At 36.8% G+C, this 16,871-nt stretch overlaps 1 protein-coding gene across 1 annotated transcript in view; it reads left to right on the top strand.

Moving 5' to 3' along the window:
* PHKA1 (phosphorylase kinase regulatory subunit alpha 1) overlaps positions 1-16,871 on the top strand; it is a 134,774-nt gene that overhangs the window by 84,731 nt on the left and 33,172 nt on the right. The window contains exons 17-21 of the mRNA XM_004064391.4: positions 1,900-1,978; positions 5,672-5,838; positions 8,046-8,222; positions 9,637-9,728; positions 10,093-10,232. Of these exons, the coding sequence (XP_004064439.1) occupies positions 1,900-1,978; positions 5,672-5,838; positions 8,046-8,222; positions 9,637-9,728; positions 10,093-10,232 (655 nt within the window). The remainder of the gene's footprint in view (positions 1-1,899; positions 1,979-5,671; positions 5,839-8,045; positions 8,223-9,636; positions 9,729-10,092; positions 10,233-16,871) is intronic.

Raw genomic sequence — 16,871 nt, 5'->3', positions numbered from 1 at the left:
CTTTACTTTTTTTGCAAAAATACATTCTAAATAGATTAAAGAGCTAAACATAAACAATAAACCTGTGAGAGTCTTAGAAAAAAATATGGGAGGTTGGGCGGGGTGGCTCAAACCTATAATCCTAGCACTTTGGGAGGCTGAGGCGGGAGGACACTTGAGGTCAGGAGTTTGAGAGCAGCCTGGCCAACATGGTGAAACCCCATCTCTACTAAAAATACAGCCAGGTGTGGTGGCACGCGCGTGTAGTCCCAGCTACTTGGGAGGCTGAGGCAGGAGAATCACTTGAACCCGGGAGGCGGAGGTTGCAGTGAGCCGAGATTGCACCACTGCACTCCAGCCTGCATGACAGAGCCAGACTCCATTTAAAAAAAAAAAAAAATACATATATATATATATATATATAGGAATATTTTTGTTATCTTAAGTTGAAGAGAGCTGTCCTTTGCAAGACACAAAAATAAAATATTGTCAGATTTTGAAACATGAAAATGAAATCTTTTATATCAAAAGCACTGTGGATGTGGTTGAAAGAAAAATAATAAACTAGATAAAGTATTTGTCATACATATGAGAGCGAAAAGGGTAATATCCACAAAACACGAAGAACTCTTGAAAGTCAATTGAAAAAAGATAAACTACCTAATGGAAAAATGAGAAAAGGACATGATCAGGCAATTCATAAAAGAAATACAGATTTTTAGTAAATACATGAAAATATGCATAATCTTATTGGCAATAAAATTAAAACAATATCTTCTTGTTTTACCTATCAGATTAAGAAAAATTTAAAAGATTATTGCCCATTGTTAAAAGTGTAGGAAAGGCCGGGCGCGGTGGCTCACGCCTGTAATCCCAGCACTTTGGGAGGCCGAGGCAGGTGGATCAGGAGATCAGGAGATCAAGACCATCCTGGCTAACACGGTGAAACCCCGTCTCTACTGAAAAAAAACAAAAAAAATACAAAAAATTAGCCAGGCGTGGTGGCGGACGCCTGTAGTCTCAGCTAGTCGGGAGGCTGAGGCCGGAGAATGGCGTGAACCCGAGAGGCGGAGCTTGCAGTGAGCCGAGATCAAGCCATTGCACCCCAGCCTAGGTAACAGAGCGAGACTCCGTCTCAAAAAAAAAAAAAAAAGTGTAGGAAAAAGTCACTTTCTATACTGTTGGTGGAAATATAATTGGCACAACTCTTATAGTGGGTAATTTGGCAGTCTCTGTAAATTTACTTATAAGTGTTTCATTTGTCCTAATAGTTCTACTTGTAAGAATTTAACCTAAGGATATAATAGAATAAGTGCATCAAGATGTAGGTACAATGGTCTTCATTACAGTGTTGATTATAATATAAAACAGTCTAAATTTACTAAGAATTATTTTTAGCTATTACAAAGGTTAAGTTAGAAAGCAGATCATGAAAGAGTATATGTAGTATGATTCCTTCCACATAAAATCAGGTAATTGTTAGCTTTCTAGATATTTTTTATGCCTATACACAGACATATGTGCCAAGGTTCTTTATATGAGATAATGTGTATAAAATGTTTAGCACAGTGCTTGGCACATAACATTCAACAAGTAGTGGCTACTGGTATTATCAGCATTCAGTAGTCATTCAGTGTTCTGCCATCAGGCACTGTGCTAAGTACTTCTGACAAATAAGATAATGCTGACAAATAAGATAATGCCTTTGAGGAAATCTGTCTATCAGTCATCATCCCTTACCATTTGCCCATTCTTAAGTGTTGTTGGCTCTCAGATGAATTGTTAAAATCAGGGTGGTCAATGAGGAGTGTCTCATTTGTACTGTAACCACCAGAATATTGATTTGAAATAATTACAAGATTTCCCCCTACTTCAGAGTTAAAACCACAAAGATTGTTTTAAAATTCTGTTCATTTCAAGATGAAGATGGAACAAGCTTGAATTCAAGTATCCTGGCAGCACTCCGAAAAATGCAAGATGGCTATTTTGGTGGGGCAAGGTAAGTGACCTCTATACACTCTTTAGTGAAATGAAATGAAATTAAGGGGCTGGATATAGTAGTGGCATACCTGTGATGCCTTTCTGTGTATGATAGTCCCCCCTTATCTACAATTTGACTTTCCGATATTTCAGTTACCCGTGGTCAACCTGTAGTCTGCAAATAGGTGAGTACAGTACAATAAGATATTTTGAGACAGAGAGAGAGACTACGTTCACATAACTTTTATTATAGTATATTGTTATAATTGTTCTATTTCATTATTATTTTGAGCTCTTACTATGCTTAATTTATAAATTAAACTATATCATAGGTATGTATGTATAAGAAAAAACACAGTATATATATAAGGTTCAGTACTATCTGCAGTTTCAGGAATCCACAAGGGGGTCTTAAAACATATCCTGCAGGAGTAAGCGGGGGCTAACTGTGTCTTCAATAACATAATCCCATCCTACTTAGAGGAGTTTGATAGACTGAATCAAGGAATTTAATGTTGTAGAGGAAGGTTGGAAGTTTTTCCTACCCTGTTCTTTGCCTAGATCTCAAAGGATCAGAAAACCTGTTTTGTTTTGTTTTTTTAATGCCTACTGGATCATTTGATTCTAGCTGCTTTTCTTTTCTTTTTCCACTTAAGTTTTTATTTTGAAAAATTTCCAGCTTACAGAAATTTGCAATACTACTACTGAACACCCATATACCCTTTCTCAAGATTCACCTGTTATTAACATTTTGTCCCACTGTGCATTCTCTATTTCTTCCCTTCCCTCCCTTCCTGCCTTTCCCCCCTTCCTTTCTCTCTTCCTCCCTACATCCTCCCATACACATACATATGCATATACACACACACGTACATACTACATATACTATGTGTTTTATATATATACATATATATACACACATGTACACACATGCTTTTTTGCTAAAATAATTAGCCATAGACATCATAACTCTTCAACCCTAAATACTTAAGTTTTCTTTGTTTTGTCTAAGAACAAGTGCATTCTTACATATAACTATAATATAATCATCACACTTAGTTTGGGAGGCAAAGGGGGGCAGATCACTTGAAGCCAGGAGTTCAAGACCAGCCTGGCCAACATGGCAAAAACCTCTCTCTACAAAAAATACAAAAATTAGCCAGGCGTGTTGGTGCATACCTGTAATCCTAGCTACTCGGGAGGCTGAGACATGAGAATCTCTTGAACCTGGGAGGCGGAAGTTGCAGTGAGCCAGGATTGCGCCACTGCACTCCAGCCTGGGAGACTGTGGAAAGCAGTTTGGAGATTTCTCAAACAACTTAAAATAGAACTACCATTCTACCCTGTAATCCCATTACTGGATATATATCCAAAAGAATATAAATCATTATACCATAGAGACACATGCGTATGTTCATCACAGCACTAGACACAATAGCAAAGATAAAGATGGGCATCAACCTAGATGCCCACCTATGGTGGACTTGTTAAAGGAAATGTGGTACATAATGCACCATGGAATACTACAGTGTCATAAAAAAGAACAAAATCATGTCCTTTGCAGCAACATGAATTCATATAGAGGCCATTATCCTAAGCAAATTAACGCAGGAACAGAAAACCAAATACCACATACCACATGTTCTCTCTTATAAGTGGGAACTAAACATTGAGTAGACATGGACACAAAAAAGGAAACAATAGACACCAGGACCTTCTTGAGGGTGGAGGGCGAGAGGTAGGTGAGGATTGCAAACTACCTATTGGATACTATGCTTACTATGGGTGATGAAATAGTTTGTACACCAAACCCCTGTGACATGCAGTTTACCCATGTAACAAATCTGCACATGTACCCCTGAGCCTAAAATAAAAGTTGGAAATAAATAAATAAATAAAGTAGAAGGAGAAATAAGAACAGTTACCCAATTATCCCAATAATGTTTTATCATAGCTGTTTTCCCACCAATCCAGGATCCAATCAAAGATCACATGTTAGCAGTTAGTTGTTATATCTCTTTGGTATCTTTTAATCTAGAAGAGTTCTCCAGCCTTTTGTCAATCTTTCATGACAGTTTTCATTACGTTTTTGAAGAATGCAGGTCAGTTATTTTGCAGAACATCTCACAATTTGGATTTGGCTGGTTGTTTCTCATTATTAGATTCAGGCTACATGTTTTTGGCAGGAATACTACCTGTGTGATGTTGGGTCCTTGTTTTAAGTTAGGATCTTTAAGATGGAGAGCACCCCTTCAATGGTTAGGAGAGGCACAAGATGGAAATAAAGATTTTATTACTTACAGGTCCTGCAGGTGAGGTACACAGAATACCTGGAGGCCACACACACTGAGGTCAGGGAGCATGTGGAGAGAGAAAAAGAGAGACCCATGGGCCAATGCCTTTATTGAGGTCCAGGGCATTATCCAAACAGATATTCTTTGGGGAGTTTTAATTGGTGGGTTTAAAGCAAGTAGGCATGACTTCCTGGAGGTCACACTGTGACTGAGAGGTGGTCACTGTGGCATATTGGCAAAGTTCATGTAGGATGTGAGGATCAGTGAGGCTAGTCAAATAGATCATATTTAGCTGTCCCTTAGGGAGGTGGTTACCAGGAGGAAGTTGTATAAGGCAGATATGTGGACTGACCACAGTGAGGAACTGAGGGAGGTGTAGAACTGGAAACTGTCAAAGATTCCTGAACTCTGCTTCTGGTATGAGAAAGTTAAGCTTATATTCAAAACAGATGCCAGGGAAACATACAGTTATAAGAATTTACTACAGTCTCTTTCAGTGCATCATATCAGAGGCACATGAGATTTGTTTGTGACATTATTGGGTGATGATAACCTTGATCACTTGGTTAAAGTGTTCAACCTGGTATCTGCCAGGTTTCTGCATATCCTTTCTCCAACAGTCTTTGATCAAATCGTGTTAGCTTCCGTTGATCCTTGCATGAATTCACTTATTACTATTGGAGTTATTAAATGGTGTTTCTATCATTCTGGGTACATTTATTGGTTGAAATTCTTATGTTAAAAAGAGAGCTTTCCCTTCCCCCCCTTTTATTTTGTAGTTTAGTATCAGCACAGATTCATAGATTATTATTTTATTCAATATGCCATGATCCATTTCTGTTATTATTTCAATATTTTAATTATCCAAGGTGTGGCCATTGATAGCCCCTTCAAGTTGGCCTCTTTAGAAATTTGGTAATGCTGACTTTGCTTTTGGGTTTTGTAATTGTCTTCATAAGTAGGAGACGATATGGCTTACAGTCTACTATAATTTACAGAATTGTCAAGTACCATCCTTTATGTTCAAATGGCCTTTGGGTATTTTTTTAATGAAGGGATGGGTTTGTGATGATTTATCTTCATTCTCTCCAGGCTTCTCCAGTAGCCAATGCAAATTTTTACCAGATGTTTGGCATAGTTAGCAACGTAATATATGGCAGTAGAAGAGAGCAAAACTGGTCTGCTGGTGGATTGTTAATCCATAATTGTAACCTTTATTAATACAGTCCCCTAACCATTTAAGATGTACACCATGTCTAGGAGTGCTGTAAAATTTTATTTTTATAAAATTTATATTAATGTATGCACATTAGTAATCCCCCAACAAAACATGTTAGGTGTCCTTTTATCACTAAGATTGTGTTGTTTAAAAAGGATCACCCCTGATTTTCTGTTTTCTATCCTCCTCTAATTTTTAGGGTTCAAACAGGTAAATTGTCAGAGTTTTTGACAACATCTTGTTGCACACACTTGAGCTTCATGGACCCTGGACCTGAGGGTAAGCTGTACAGTGAAGATTATGATGACAACTATGATTACCTGGAATCTGGCAACTGGATGAATGATTATGATTCAACCAGTCATGGTAAGGAGGCTTCATAAAGCACTGGCCTGGCTGGACAAAACTACAAAATATTGTTTAGCACCATCCTTAATAATTTATGCTGCCAGCAGTCTCACAGTGTTCTATCCTCACTCTAGATCTCTACTTTTGTTTGGCTTTACTTTTCCTCCCTCTACTTACCTTTGGTTTCTGGTCTAATATTCCTGTGGTAATTGTGGAGTATGGAGTTGGACAGTCCCTTAATAAGATTGGGGAAGATTCCTCTCCCAGGCATTTGAAGTGGCTGGTGATTTTGACATGGGAAGAAGCAGTGGTGAGTGAGAGATGATTAATCAAGTATGAAGTAGGAAAATAATACATATACAGTACTGCTTTTTGACATTAAAAAGCATAAAAATATGAAATTTAATTAGAGTCCTTTTCATATAATATTAGAGGAGCATATCAGAATCTCTGGGGAGGTCTGTGTAGTTTGAAAAAGCCTATTCAGTATGTCTGTTATTTTCATAGTACAAACTAGGCAAATACAACTAAGTCAAACTCTAATTGGCTTCTAGGAATACAAAGGTGATATAGTGAGAAAGCATTGCAGGGGCATGAATTGAAAGTGACTGAGCAACACTACCCTACAGTGTTAAAATACTGACTTAGGCAGAGCAGGCATTATGTTGCTTGAATCTCATACAGAGAAGGGCCAATAAGAAAGAATTATTTGTCTAGCCCTCTAAAACATGATTTGCCTGCTTTCATTGTCTGGGTATTTGACTGTTAGCCTGTATCTTAAGGCAGCCAATTTCTTTATCTTAAGAGTGGTATGTTGGAGAAAAGAAAAAAATAAATTTGCTGCCCTCAGTGAGGTCAGCCAGCACAATCTCATACAATAGGACAACACATTAGCAGTCAGAAGGACTATTTTCTTTTTTGGACCCGACATTTACTCACTGAGCACCACTTCATTCATTCTGTGTTTGTTTTTGTAAGATCTAAAACAGTTGAATTTCTTTGTTGGAAAAGTACATTAAATACAAGGCTATTTACTGTTATCAGTAATAACCAAAGTCATGATGTCTTGGCATAAAATACTTTGAAAATTAAATGAGAAGATCATATATTGAGATTGTTTGCTATTCTATGGGTAGTTGTGATTTTTATCTGTAGTACTCATTCCATTGGATTACTAAAATATATATTTCTAATGATACGTATTACTGAATTTGACATTATGGCATTCTGAGTCACTTTCCTAGTTCCGGGTTTACTCATCAGTGTTCTCAAAATGAATGTATTTATTGCTTGCCAGCCCTTCTGTGGGTAAAGAGCTTCTCTCCATATTCTTCATAATCCTCCACTCAAGTCTCTAGATTGTATTCAAGGTTACAATCTTTGTCATTAGGATGTCACTGAATATGAGCTCCATTCTTACAGCTCTACTAGTTCGCATTAGTCACATCAGAGCACAGAAAGGCATCTGGAGAGATCAGTAAATATCATCAAAAACCAGATGACTCATGACTGATACAGCAGACTTTGGTATCGATCTGAATAGTGTGCTTTTCTAACTATAAACCTTGTGAATATTCATGTAAAGTCTGAAATACTAAGCTTCCACAGGATATATGTATGTTTTTCTTTCCATTACCCATACTCAGAGATAATGTTATAGAAGGTATATGGGAGAAGGGGAGCCCAAGAAGATAGGGACCACATCCATCCTCTTCACCACTGAAATGTCAGCACCTAGTACACTGCCTGGTACATAGCAGCCAACAAATATTTGGTGAATAAACAAATGAGGTGACTAAGAAGATTTTTGCCCTTTTCTGGCCCTTCCTCACCAAAGTCCCCTCACATTAGTGTGACCTGAAGCTCCCTGTTCTGTTCCTCCTCCATCCCTGCCACCATTACCATCACATGCACACACACAAATACACAGATTGCTAAATGCTTGCTCCAATGTAAAACAAGCTCATACTGCTTTCAAGAACCCTGACCTTGTCTCAGCAAGTTGAAGAGGAGGTGGATCCTGGTAAATGGCCATGGTTGCTGGATCTTAAAGTGATGAGGTTATATCATGATCACAAGCTTTTCCTCCATGAGCTAAAAACAACCTACTTCTGGTGCTGGGTTGTGAGCACAGGAGCCAATCATTCTCTTTGCTGGGGTAGATTGTAAAGTAACTAAAATATTTTCATTCTTTTCTCTTCCCCCTCCCCCCACTAACCTTGCAGCTCGCTGTGGTGACGAAGTTGCTCGTTATTTAGATCACCTTTTGGCGCACACTGCTCCCTATCCTAAACTAGCCCCTACCTCACAGAAGGGAGGGCTAGATCGGTTCCAAGCTGCTGTGCAAACAACCTGCGACTTAATGTCCTTGGTGACCAAGGCCAAGGAACTGCATGTACAGAGTGAGTAATGCCGTGACTCACCAGAGTCAGGCACAGGATGATGTGAAGCCCAGGATGGGGGCGGGCATTGATTACAATGTAAGCAGGAACTTTAGTTTTGTTCACTGCTTTATCCCCAGCATCTCAGACAGCACCTAGAACATATTAGACACTCAAATATTTGTAAAATTAGTGAATTGTGTATAGTTATGCTGCAGGTAGTGCTATGTAGTCTGGTTTAACTGGTAACATGGTAAGAAGAGGCAGAACAAGAGACATGGAGCATATTCAACTATAACATTAAAGTTTGAAATGGTGGAAAGGGTTTTTCCTTTGGGAAAATTACTTCTATGGAATTTTGTTGTTGTTCCAGCAATGTAGAGCTGTTTTGTCAAATATAATACTCATTCTTTACAACTTTGCCATTCTTCTCCCCATGGCCACTACCCTCCTTCAGTTGTATTCGCAGTGGAGGGTGTCTTCTGCCACACATTGCCAGGAGTAGTCATAGTTCCTAAGAGTGTTCAATGTCTTTATAGTAGCTGGATATGAAAGGAGAGAAGGGCTCCTTGGCCACACCTAGAAGACCTGAATGTTAACATTTTACAGTTGATGAGAATGACTGAGATGCATGCTCTTGCTGTCTAAAACTTTATTGACCATTACTAACCAAATACATTAAACATGAACATTGGGAATCATTTAACATTTATAATAGGGAAAAGCTCAGCATACCCTCTGAGTATGCTTCCTTGAGAAAGGGCTTATATGAAGAGATGAAATTTATTGTTATACTTCTCAGTTGCGAACCAGAAAACTTGGGCTTAATTCCCAGCTCTGCTACTTGCTTGAACAGTTATTTGAGCTCTTTATCTCTCTTTCTGTATCTGTAAAGTGGTGAAAATTACAATCTTTCCTTAGAAGTGATGGTAAGTATTTCAACAATGAACTGTAAGTAAAAAATCTTAGGAATATCTCAAAGTTGGTCAGCAACTACATTTTTCTTATTCCCTAGATAGGATCATCCATTCACTTATTCTTAGGGAAATTTAACCACTAGCAGCCAGCTATTCACCTAGAAAAGTTCGGAAAATAGAAAATGCAACTGAGTTCTTTCTGTTATATGTCGTATTCCATCAAAGTATCAGTGAACGCACCATCGTGGATTAATCACATTAGTAAATTTAATATCTTACATGTCCAGCTAGTGCTATAATTCTAGAAATTCAATTCAAAATATACTTATTAATTGCACATTATTTAAATTATCTTATATTCATATTTATTTTCTTTGATATTACCAAGAAAGGAGAAATTTGTCATTCTTGTTCTATAAAGAACTGACTCACATGTGACTTAATTGTTGAAGTCAACTGTGCATTTCTATTAGTCTCCTAATTACCTAATATTTCCCATAAATGTCATATTTTTGCAGATGTTCACATGTATCTTCCTACGAAGTTATTTCAGGCTTCCCGGCCTTCATTCAACTTACTTGATTCACCTCATCCACGACAGGAGAACCAGGTAAATTTGCGCAGGAGGTATTTCTATTAGCTTTTTGAAAAACTGCCATCTTTATGGGAAATAATAGGACTAGTCATTATGGTTCTTGTTACTAACTAGTGGTACGCAAAATGCTATTCTGGTGAAGATACATGTTCTTTTCAGTTCACTTTTACATTGGGCAAGTTTGTCTGGTCAGACTTTGGGAAAACTAGATTGCTGTATTATACATCTGGAAGGTTTCATTACTTTTGCTTTGCCTTTCATTAATATTTAAAGAATTCCTTGGAAAAGGTTGAGAGGTGAAACGATGACTCATTCTAGGACATTATTTAAGTTGAGCACTTGTGAACTTAATTTCTTTTCATCATTTCTCAAACTAAAGGTTCCCTCTGTTCGTGTAGAAATACATCTTCCTAGAGACCAGTCTGGGGAGGTGGACTTTAAAGCACTGGTTTTACAGTTGAAGGAGACCTCAAGCTTACAGGAACAAGCTGATATCCTCTATATGCTGTATACTATGAAGTAAGTGGTGGATATTATCAATCTAGTTTAATGTTCATAATCAGAGGAATTATAGCATAATAAATAGAGCACAGCTTTTGGAGTTTCGCTGATCTGGAATTGAATATAGTTTAACAACCTACCCATCATGTGACTTCAAACCCTCAGTTGTCCTCATTTATAGAATTTGGATTACATATACCTCATAGAGTTATTGTAAAGATTAAGATATAATATCCATGAAGTCTCTAATATAATGCCTGGCACATGGTGGGTGATCAATAACTGATAAATATTACTTTCATTAGGTTATTTTTAAGCCTCCATTATTTGGTCAAATGTACAGATAAGTTTTTAACTCAAGAAAAGTAAGAATATAGAGGTTTATAGGAGAAAGAAACTAACAGTTTTGTTTGCTATGTGTCAGGCATCCTGCTAGGTGCTTTGTATTAGTACAAACTCAATATGTCCAAATTGAACTCCTCTCTCCTAAACCCCACAGGCCCACACAAAAATAATCTGTTTTCCCTCCTTTTCCATGTTGTAGTCACCATGAAGAGGCAGGATGGACTTTCTTCCCCTAAATTTGGTTTGGATGTTGAGATAGATGGTGACATACACATACCAAGAAGGTGTGGAATATTTATTACTCACATAATGAGGCTTTCTAGGAAGAGCAAAGAAGGTTCCCAGCTTGCTCCCAAAAAGGCTTGAGAGCCCAGGGAAAGGAGACTAAATTGGGGGTTTTATAATCATTACAGGATGAGCATTCTCACTGGCTTCTAATTTTCTTTTTTTGTTGTGTCCTTGTTTGGTTTTGGTATCAGGGTAATGCTGGCCTCATAAAATGAGTTCGGAAGAACTCTCCCCTTTTCCTTTTTTTTAATTTTTTTTTTATTTTTTGGAATAGTTTGAAAAGAATTAGTATTAGTTCTCTAAATATTTGGTACAATTCAGCAGTGAAACCATCTGGTCCTGGGCTTCCCTTTGATGGGAGACTTTTTATTACTGATTCAATCTCCTTTGTTATTGATCTATTCAGATTTTCTATTTCTTCATACTTCAATCTTGGTAGATTGTATGTGTTCACAAATTTATCCGTTTCTTCTAGGATTTCCTACTTGTTGGCATATAATTGTTCATAACAGTTTCTAACAATTCTTTTAATTTCTGTGGTATCAGTTATATCTCATCTTCTTTTTTTAATTTTGAAGTGAGGTCTCGCTCTGTTGCCCGGGCTGGAGTGCAGTGGCGTGATCATGGCTCACTGCAGCCTTCACTGCCCAGTCTCAAGTGATCCTCCCACCTCAGCCTCCTGAGTAGCTGGTACCACAGGTGCGTGCCACCATGTCCGGCTAAATTTTTTTTAATTATTTATAGAAATTAGGTCTTACTATGTTACCCAGGCTATATATCTCCTTTTCATCTCTCATTTTATTTATTTGGATATTCTTTCTTTTTTTCTTTGTCTAGCCAAATCTTTGTTGATTTTGTTTATCTTTTCAAAAAAAACCAACTTCTCATTTTGTTAATCATTTGTATTGCTTTTTTAGTCTCTGTTTTATTTATTTCCACTCTGATGTTTATTGTTTCTTTCCTTTTACTAATTTTGGGTTTAGTTTGTTCTTGTTTTTCTAGTTACTTTAGGTGTAACATTATGTTGTTTATTTTAGACCTTTATACTTTTTGATATATGCATTCATTGCTATAAACATCTCTCTTAGAATAGCATTTTCTGTATCCCATATCTTTTGGTATGTTGCATTTCCTTTTCATTTGCCAAAAGAAATTTTTGTAATTTCCTTCTTAATTTGTTCAGTGACCCCTTGGTTGTTTAGGAGCATGTTTAATTTCCTTGTATTTGTAAAGTTTCTGTGGTTTCTTCTGTTATTGATTTCTAGTTTTATATCATTGTGATCAGAAAAGATACTTGATATGATTTTGATCTTCTTCAATTCATTAATACTTGTTTGTAGCCTAGTATATAATCTACCCTGCAGAATGTTCCATGTAAAGTTGAGAATAATGTGTATTCTGTAGCTTTTGGATGGAATGTTCTGTAAATATCAATTAGGTCCATTTGGTCTAGTGTGCAGTTTAAATCCAATGTTTGTTTGTTGATTTTCTGTCTATGTGATCTGTCCATTACTGAAAATGGGCTGTCGAAGGCCCGTACTATTATTGTATTATAGTCTATCTCTTCCTTTAGGTACGTTAATATTTGCTTTATATACTTAGGTGCTCCAATGTTGGGTCCATATACATTTACAATAGTTGAATCCTCTTGCTTAACTGATCCCCCTTATCATTATATAGTGACCTTCTATATCACTTTTTAGTGTTTTACTTAAAGTCTATTTTTTTAAGACAGTCTTGCTCTGTCAGCCAGGCTGGAGTGTAGTGCCATGAACATGGCTCACTGTTGTCTCAAACTCCTGGGCTCAAGTGATCCTCCAACTTCAGTTTCCTGAGTAGCTGGGACCACAGGTGCATGCCACCATGGCCAGCTGATTTTTAATTTTTTTTTGCAGAGCTGGGGTCTGGCCATGTTGCCCAGGCTGGTCTCAAACTATTGGGCTCAAGCCATCCTTCTGCCTCAGCCTCCCAGAGTGCTGGGAGTTCCAGGTGTGAGCCACAGCACCTGGCCCTGAAAGTCTGTTTTATCCAAGTAGAGTTACATCTGTTGTCTTTTGCTTTCCATTTGCATGGAATATCTTTTTTCCATCCACTCACTTTTAGTCCATGTATGTCCTCACAGGTGGAGTGAATCTTTTTTAAGCAGCATATAGTTGTCTCTTGGCTTTTTTTATTCATTAAGCTACTCTGCTTTTTAATGAGATAATTTAATCAACTCACATTAAAGGTAATTATTGGTAGGTAAGAGCTTACTACTGCCATTTAATTAATTGTTTTCCAGTTGTTTTGTAGAATCAATCCTTCCTTCCTTCCTTCCTTCCTTCCTTCCTTCCTTCCTTCCCCCCTCCTTCTTTCCTTCCTTCCTTCCTTTTTTATTTCTCTCTTACTATCTGTCTTTATGGCTAAGTGATTTTCCTTCATAATATGTTTTGATTTTTTGCTTTTTATTTTTAGCATATCTATTATATGTTTTTGCATTGTGGTTACCATGAGGCTTACAAAAAATCTTAACAATTTAACTATGATTACAATAAAAGAGAAGAAAAATCTCTTTAACTCCACCTCCCAACATTTTGAGTTTTTGATGTCACAATTTAAAATTTTTATATTGCATATCCCTTAACAAATTATTGTAGTTACTATTTTTAATGGTTTTGTCTTTTAACCTTCATACTAAAGATGTAAGTAATTTACACACCATCGTTAGATTAATAGAGTATTCATATGACTGTGTACTCAGTGACATATATTTTCAGATGTTTTCATATTATACATTAATGTCTTTTTCTTTCATCTTGAAGAACTCCCTTTAGCATTTCTTGTAAAACGGGTCTGATGGTTATATATTTCCTCAGCTTTTGTTTGTCAGGAAAAGTCTATATCTTCTTCATTTCTGAAGTATTCTTGGCTGGCAGTTTTTTCCCTTCAGCATGTTGAATACCTCATCTCACTATCTCCTGGCCTATAAGGGTTCTGCTGAGAAGTCTGCCGTTAGGCTTCTTAAGATTCCCTTATATGTTATTTGTTTCTTTTTTCTCACTGCTTTCAGAATTCTCTCTTTGTCTTTGATCTTTGACATTTTTATTATAATAGGTTGTGACATAGTCTTATTTGGAGTAGAATTTATTTTCAAATATATATCTTCCTATTGAACATGTCTAAAGTCAAATTCACTGTCTTTACTACAAACCTACTGCTATTGTCTTTCCTGACTCTATTCTGGGTATCATCATTCCTTCAAGTAACCCAGACTTGAAATTGTGTCATTGTCTTCAATTCCTCCTCATCCCCTGCCTCTCGCTACAGCATCAACGCTACCACAGGGAATCATTGGCCAAATCTAAATCCTCTATGATTTGACTTTCAACTTTTATTTACCATTGCTCTTCCCTTACAATGTGAATGCTGTCACCAAAACAGTCTATTTATCATACCCAAAGCACAGCCTCTACATGCCTACCTGCATACCTTGATTCTTATTTTTTCCTCTGCCTAGAATATTCTCCTTTACCACACTCCATTTCTACTTCTTGCATTTCTCTCTGTCAAGGCCTAGGTCATCTGTCACCCACATGAAACTTCCTCCAATCCGTAATAGTAAAAATAATCTTCCACTGATTCTGAGATCTCATAGCACTTTTTTCATATCTTTAAAATTTGACAGTGTCAGACTTGGAGAAAAGTTGTGAGGATAGTACAATAAAAATTCTGGATAGCCCTCATTCAGATCCATCAGATGTTTCCACTGAGCTTTTAATCTCTCTCTCTCTCTCTTTCACGTTGAAATCATCATCTATACTCAATCACACACACATATTTTTTTCTGAACCATTTGAGAGTAAGTGGCAGACATGATCCCCATCTAACCCTAAATAATTCAGTGTTTATTTCCGAAAAATTATGAACTCTCCTACATAATAAGCACAGTATAATTGCCAAAGTCAGGGAATTGTTTAACATTAAACCAATACTATTAACTATCTACAGATACTATTAAGATTTGTCATATAGCCCAATAGTGTCTTTATAGAAAAGAACATCTAAAATCATGAATTTTATTGAGTTCTCAGGTGTCTTGAGTCTCCATTTATCTGGAACAGTTCCTGAGTCTTCATTTTTCATGTTGTTAACATTTGTGAGGAATACAAACCAGTTATTTTGCAGAATATCCCTCAATTTCAGTTTATGTGATATTTCCTCATGATTAAATTCAGATTATACATTACTAAGGTAATGCCAAGTTCTTTTCCATGTGTCATATCATAGTGTTGATTAGTCCCATTGCTGATACTGTAAACTTTGATCACTTGGTTGGATCATTTGGTTAAGGTAGATTCTTCCATGTACCTACACTGTAAAGTTATTATGTCATCTTTTGTAATTAAAAAGTATCTTGTAGAGATGTACTTTGAGACTATGTAAATATACGGTTACTCTTCAAACTTTCGCTCACTGATTTTTTTCATCCATTAATGACTCTTCCTATAGCACATTTTATTTCATGTTTTTTAATTTAATATATTGAATAGATATATTCCCATGGTCCAAAAATTTTTAAGTACAAAAGAATATACAGTGAAAGGGTAAAATGTCTTTCTCCCATCTCTGTTCCCCCAGATACCCTGTTCCCCTTCTCATGGGCAGTCAGTGTTGTGTGTGTGTGTGTGTGTGTGTGTATCCTCCCATGGACATTTATGGATATGTAGGTAAACACAGACATATATGTGGATAATTTTACCCCTATTTATCCAAAAGGTAGCATAGTATACACACAGCTCTACCTTGCTTTCTTTCACTAAAACTATATATCTTGATGATAACTACATATATATTCCAATTATTTATTGCTTCATAACAAATCACTCTGAAACTCAGTAGCTTAAAATAACAAAAATTTTAAATTTTTTAAATTATCTTTCACAGTTCTGGGACTTGCTTGTGTTCAGCCAGGCAGTTCTCACCTGAGGTCTCTCATTTAGTTTTGGTCAACAATTTCTGGGGCTGGAATCTTCACAATGCTTGCCCACTCATATGTCTAGGGGTTGATACTGGCTGTTGGCTAGAACCTCAGCTGAGGTTACCTACAGCTGGTACACCCACAGATGACCTCCTCATGTGTCTCTCCACATCTTCACAGCATGATGACTAGGTTCTACTAGTAAGTGTCCCAGCTGGGAGCTCTATTACTTTGTATAGCCTAGCCTCAGAAATTAGGTAAGTCACTTTTGCTTTAATCACAAGCATGCCTGGGTTCAAGGGAAGGGAGCACAGAACTCATCTCTTCGTGGGAGGAGTGCGAGAGTCACATTGTAAGAAGAGTAGGTTGGATAGGAAATTGTTGCAGCTATTGTTGAAAATATATTACCACAATCTAGATCTACTTCATATTTTCTGAATAATTGTGTGTCATTCCATTATTTGAATATATCATAATTTACTTAGCCAGCCTCTTATTGATGAACATTTGAATTGTTGCCAGAATTCACAATCACAAAAATGCTATAGCAAGTAGCCTCATAGCATACAGCATTTCACGTGTGTGAAATTTATCATGCAAGTAAACCAGAACTCGAATTGACAGATCAAAAAATAGGTATTTTTTAACTGTACAATTAAATGGCTTTGAATGTATTCACATTGTTGTGCATTCTTCACCATTACTCATTTTAGAACATTTGCATTACCCCAAAAAGAAGCCCCACTTCCTTTATCCATCAACCCCCAATCCCTCCATCCCCCCAGCCTTAGGCAGCCACTAATCTACATTCTGTCTGTATAGATTTGTTTGCTTGGGACATTTTATATAAATTGAGTCTTGCAATATGTGGTCCTTTATGACAGGCTTCTTTCATTTAACATGATATTTTAAAGATTCATCCGTGTTGTAACATGTATCAGTACTTCATTCTTTTATTGCCAGATATTATATCCTGTGTAAATATAACACATCTTATTTATCCATTCATCAGATGATGGACATTTGGGTTCTTTCTACTTTTTGGCTATTATGAATAATGCTGGTAT

The sequence above is a fragment of the Gorilla gorilla genome, chromosome X, assembly GCF_029281585.2.
Source record: "Gorilla gorilla gorilla isolate KB3781 chromosome X, NHGRI_mGorGor1-v2.1_pri, whole genome shotgun sequence".
NCBI classification, from domain to species: Eukaryota; Metazoa; Chordata; class Mammalia; order Primates; family Hominidae; genus Gorilla; species Gorilla gorilla.
Note: the sequence above shows the minus strand (reverse complement) of the source record. Positions and strands in the feature narration are given on the sequence as shown.